At 47.1% G+C, this 5,355-nt stretch overlaps 1 protein-coding gene across 1 annotated transcript; it reads right to left on the bottom strand.

Moving 5' to 3' along the window:
• Positions 1–553: 553 nt before the first annotated feature.
• LOC311244872 (uncharacterized protein) lies at positions 554–3,591 on the bottom strand. The gene is made up of 2 exons (XM_084334559.1): positions 3,466–3,591; positions 554–2,074 (listed from the first exon to the last, which is right to left on the bottom strand). Exon 2 carries the CDS (start codon positions 2,064–2,066, stop codon positions 1,185–1,187), a length of 882 nt encoding a protein of 293 aa, XP_084190685.1. The 5' UTR covers positions 2,067–2,074; positions 3,466–3,591; the 3' UTR covers positions 554–1,184.
• Between the last annotated feature and the right edge of the window lie 1,764 nt (positions 3,592–5,355).

The raw sequence follows: 5,355 nt of genomic DNA on the forward strand, positions 1-5,355 counted from the left end.
TTGATTTCCGTGTGTATGGATTGATTCATGTGTGTTGCTAGCATGTACAGCATGGTTGCGCACTGGGAGAATATACTGCGTTATATAACAAGGGGGAAGGAGGAAACACCCTGTAGAGAGAGCAACAGCAGGAGATCCATATGTGCATCAACAGTCATGCTTCCTCCGTGCTTCTCCTTATGTCGAGTACAGCTCCAATCTTTGTACTCTTTAATAAGATCACACAACTTGGGACGTGTGTTTTGTGTCACTACAGTACCTATGATTTGTGAAATACATCTTAAGCCTGCGTTGACTCACTCGACATACGGTTAAACCCAAATCCCAGGACTGGATTTCCCCCAAGGGGATCCATAACGGAATATTTTATCAAGAAGATGAGTCAGGTGATCAGGCTGTTTCACACGCCTACATCCAATTCATCACCACACCGCCTTCCCGGGAATATGACTCAAGATAATATGACTTGATTGAACATGTCGTGTGGAGACGTAGTACTTGCATTCGTAAGAAAAAAAGAAAATAACTTGATTTCCATAAGATTAATAACACGTTTTTCAAGGTGGAATAATCTTATTTTATTTTCACAACCAAGCCATCACTTTTACGGATACATTCCACACACACCACTTCTCACCATTGAGAAAATACAATAAGGTCACTTCCTCCGTTTCACAGAGTTAGAGAGAAAATTATGACAGAGAGAGTCCAAGCACGAGCGTATCATAGCATATAGGCCGACATCAGACATCATTTCAATTCATCAGGCGTACACACACCAAAAGGAAAAACATCTTGTCATTACATATAGTTTACTGGACCCTTGTGTTCTGCTATGCAGTGTTATGTCTATATGTTGCAATGATTTGACTGGTCTGCTACTCTCCACTGCCTGTCCCCTCTGGCCGCTTGCACCAGGAATCCCTTTATTTACCTAGTCAGAGAAGGCATTTCAGCATAAACCCATATCTTTAGTGCTATACACCTACATCACCGTCTCAAGAACCTGTTTATTTTCCCTTTAGCCTTAGAAAGACAAACATGAAAGTTCTATTTTGCATTTTTCCATTTTAAACTTCTTGTTTCTCCGTAAGAGGCTTTTTTTTTCGGATTGAGCATTATTGTCCATTTCACCCCCGCCTGTTTCACTGGGCTTCTTAAGGTTTGCTTCCTCTTTGCAGGATTCACATTAGCTCACTGGAGCCGCTTATGTCGGCGATGGGAATGTCGTCGGGGATATTGATGTCGTTGGGAATGAGGTCATTGACTAGGTCACTTCCTCTCAGGTCCAAGTGCTTTAAGAGTCCGCTGTCGGTTACCTCGCTGTTGACATCACAGAGAAGCTGGTCCACGCTCTCCGGCTCCAATGGCTTCTCCAGAGATTCCCAGGATTCCTTAGACTCTTCCGGGACAGGCATGGAATTCACAGCAGCTTCGACGATGCCAGGGAGGTCCTCGGGCTCGTCCGGAATGGGGCTGTCAGCTGGTGAGGGAGGGTCGGGGCTGAGGTCGAGGGAGCCCAGGTCCACCAGCGGGGCCGAGGAGAAGAGAGGCTCGGGGAGAGACTCCTGGGTGAAGATCTCTTGCTCCAGGGTCGGGACCGGTTCTGGCTCAGGCTCAGGAACAGCCTCCGGGACGGGCTCCGGTTCTACAATGGGTTCGGGTTCCGGCTCGGGCTCCGGTTCGAGCATCGGCTCCAGCAGAACCACCGGGGCCGGCAATTCACAAACTATGACCATGGGCTCAGGTTCTGGCTCAACCTGGACCGGGGCGGCTGGAGCGGGGGCTTCCTCCACCACCGCCGGCTCCGGTGTCACATCTACTAATGGGGCCTCGGCAGCAGGGGCCTCTGGTTCTGGCACAGATTCTACAACCGGTTCAGCCACCACCACCGCCGCCGGCTCTTCCACCACCACAGCCGGCTTCTCCGCCTCCACGACCTCCGGGATCTGCGGGACCTCCGCTTGCTGTGTGGCTACTGGCTCTTCTTCCGCCGGCTTCTGCTCCGGGGCCACGGCCTCGGCTCCGTTGGCAGGGTCTCGTCTCCTACTAAACCTGTTTCCCATGGCTGATCCTGTGGAGGAGAGTCGAGATTCATCAGAATCCACAGGGATAAATTAATGTCCACACGCGCCACGGAGATAAACATCACCAGGTGAAATTCATTAAGGCCAACACCCATAGGTGTCGTGAGTGACAGGAACCTTGCAGCAGCAGCAGAAACATGGATTGGCAAGTTGCTGTAACTGATTTATCAAGTAGTTAATGGCTTTTTTCCTTTTTAAATTTAACCTGTAACCCTGGGATAATATGTATACCTTGGCTCTTGCGTTTGACTAGATGGAATAGAGCGTTTGCTAAAGTTGCAAAAACATTGCATGGCACTTTATCAACTGTATAATGCAGTGCTTCCCAAAACGCATGCGTGAGCTCTTTATAATAATGTCATCATAATGTCATCCGCGTATAATAACGACAACAACATGCAGGAATGTGTCTTAACACTTGTGACACCATCAGGCTGTGATGGGGCACTAACGGGATGCAGGGTTCTATGCATTGGAACATAATGTTCTCTTCCCTTCAGGAACCATCACGTGTATCTGGTATACAGGGAGGTGGGCGCGCCGCGCTGCAAGGGCACGTGCACCGTATGGACATGTTCACGGTCCCCCCGTTGAGTAAATATTATATATGATAAATAATAAACCATCAATACAATAAAATCATAGTCATCGCTGGGAAAAAACGTTACGGGCGACGGTAGCATCACGCACTTTTTTTTTGGTTTTAGCGCATTCATATTAGTGAGGGAGATATTTGTAAAACAAAAGATTAAAAGAAAAATATTTGTATGTGCACAGATGTTATCGAACACTTCTGCTCAATGGAATCACGTCAAGTATTCATACGACGAGCGCACGGGCACGAAACGTGCGCTCGTATTATGATGAATACTTGACGTGATTACATTTTGCAGAAGTGTTCGATAACATCCGTGTGCACATTAAAATATTGTCCCCCAGCAATAAGAACAATACACGGGTTACTGTTTTCTGCCAGTTCTCACTGGAATTCAGAGCCAATTATCTTGTAAAACCACACCTTCCAGCTGCTGTCTGTTATAGAACACACAGCCCAGATGTAGTCTCGACGGTCTCTCACCAGAGTCCAAACTCACTTTTACAAAGTCTCACCGACACCCCAAACGGGAGCACTCTGCAGCCATCTCTGTTAATTGGTTAATTGGCGTTAATGAGCGGTCAATGAAAGTGCGAAAGCGTTGCGTTATGAGCTGCGAGAGAAGAGGCAGCAAGAACAAAGGGAGCTGCTCTCTGGGCAGAGCGACCCCGCCTCCCTATCTACCGTGTTGAACACAAGCAGCCGTGGCTGGAAGAAAACCCTTTAAAAAATCCACACACACAAATAACACGAACGTGCATTGAAGAAAATAAACAAACCAACCTTAATAGTCGCTTTTGTAGTCAATTAAAATGAGAATTATAAAGCCACGCTTCGGGAACGGCAGAGGGAAGGGACAGGTCTGCTTGGTGCTCTCACGACTCGGCGAGGCACGCTCCAACTGAGAGCTGGGCGCGCGCTGCCGGGAGGGAACTTGGGGAGAGGCGACTGCGCGTGCGCGCCCAGTTTTTGCTCGCGCGCTTCGGTGGGGGGGGGGGGGGGGGCTCGTTCCCGACACTCTTCTTTAGTATGGCTCTCTCTGTCCCAACTCCCAAGACCAACACAACACAGTGGTTTGTTAATCGGTGGAACTGGGATGTAGAGCCAAAACCATGGCGATGCAGGCGGATTGTGTGCATTTTGGGGGGGAAGTAACCGTCAACACGGGTGTTTGACATGCTTAATTGCTACCTCATTTTACTGTATGAAGCACAATCTCAGGGGGCTCATACAGAGTAACAGAACCAAGCATTTCACTGTAATGTACATGTACCTTAATATGGCAAATAAAACAAAACGTGAAACTTGAATTTGAACTTGCAGCCCCAGACCATGACAAACCTGCATCAGTTTTCAAAATCTGACCTAGCGTCTATCGGTTGGCCTTTCTGCAAACAATGCCACACCTGCTACGTAACAAGATGATTCTATATCTCGTTTCAAATATATATGATTTCATGTCTTCTTTCAAGCATATGTGATTTGTGAGTCTGGAGTCACAATATTATAATCAGCTGACAGCAGTTAAACATTACCTCGTGACACATAAAGAAAGTGGAACTTTAACTTCACCATTACTGAAGTGCGACACAGCGGTCTACTTCAAATTGTTTTCCACTGCTATTCCATTCCTGGCAATTCTATTCACGGGACGTGGATGTTTTTCAAACAAAGTCATTCAGTAGTTCATAACCTATACCATTTTGTAAAGTAGCCTTATGTTGGTCATATAAATAGGCTATTGCTTCCATATTCAATGTAATCCATTCTATTCAATCCATATTCAAGCACTACAAATCACTTCTATTTTTCAGTTGAGAAGACTTTGTGAGGTAACTAGTTCATATTTAGCATGCCCTCCACAAAACAACTATGGCAGTGTAAAGACAACTATATGCATAATGCATCCAAATTGTCAATAAGACTGTCTATCTTCAGTTATCATTCTTTCTCTTTTCCTTTGACAGACCAGGGTCTGGAAGACTGAAAACCATGAGTAACACTGTACTGAAGCCTGCATCAAAGCTGGCCATGGTAATGTTGCGACAGTGTTGTAACACTCCTCCCGTCCTCCTCCTCTTCATCTACTCCAAAATGTTCTCCTCCCTCGTACTTTCTGGAGGCGAGTTCATCGACTCCGGCGAGACTCTCATAAGCCCCATTTGAGTTCTGCCTGGTGGGACAAGACAAGTCTTGTGACGGACAACCTGGCCACACCGGCAGCACTGTCCTCAGACCGACAGTTATCCTGTGTCTGTATTCCCCACTAATGCTGGCTGTTTGCGGCCTGCTGCGAGGACTGGCGTGGCTCAGCGTGGTCTGCCAGGCTGCGTCCAGCCTGCTCATCCTGACAGGCCTGGCTGTGTTTGGAGGGCTCTACTGGTCCTATGTGAGCTTTGCAGACATGACGTGTGGTACTACATGTGTGTGTGCGCGCATGCTGAGCTGGCTCTAACGGCCATGTTGACTAGCGCACTAGGGAGGAGGCTGTGACGGTGACAGAGTGGGAATGAACGGGTGGCAGGCTGGAGAGAATGGTACAAAACAATGTTTATTAGAAAAGGTTCCTTGTTTTCAAGTTGCCGTTGCTTTGTTAAAGCCAGCGAGTCAGAAATAGCCTCCTGCATATTGTAAATTACAATGTTTTGAACTGTATTCTTAATTTGTTTAATT

This window comes from Notolepis coatsorum (assembly GCF_963971535.1).
Source record: "Notolepis coatsorum genome assembly, chromosome: 18".
NCBI classification, from domain to species: Eukaryota; Metazoa; Chordata; class Actinopteri; order Aulopiformes; family Paralepididae; genus Notolepis; species Notolepis coatsorum.

Excerpts from the sequence above, each read along its gene's own strand:
- LOC311244872 (XM_084334559.1), bottom strand. The coding sequence starts at position 2,066 with ATGGGAAACAGGTTTAGTAGGAGACGAGACCCTGCCAACGGAGCCGAG.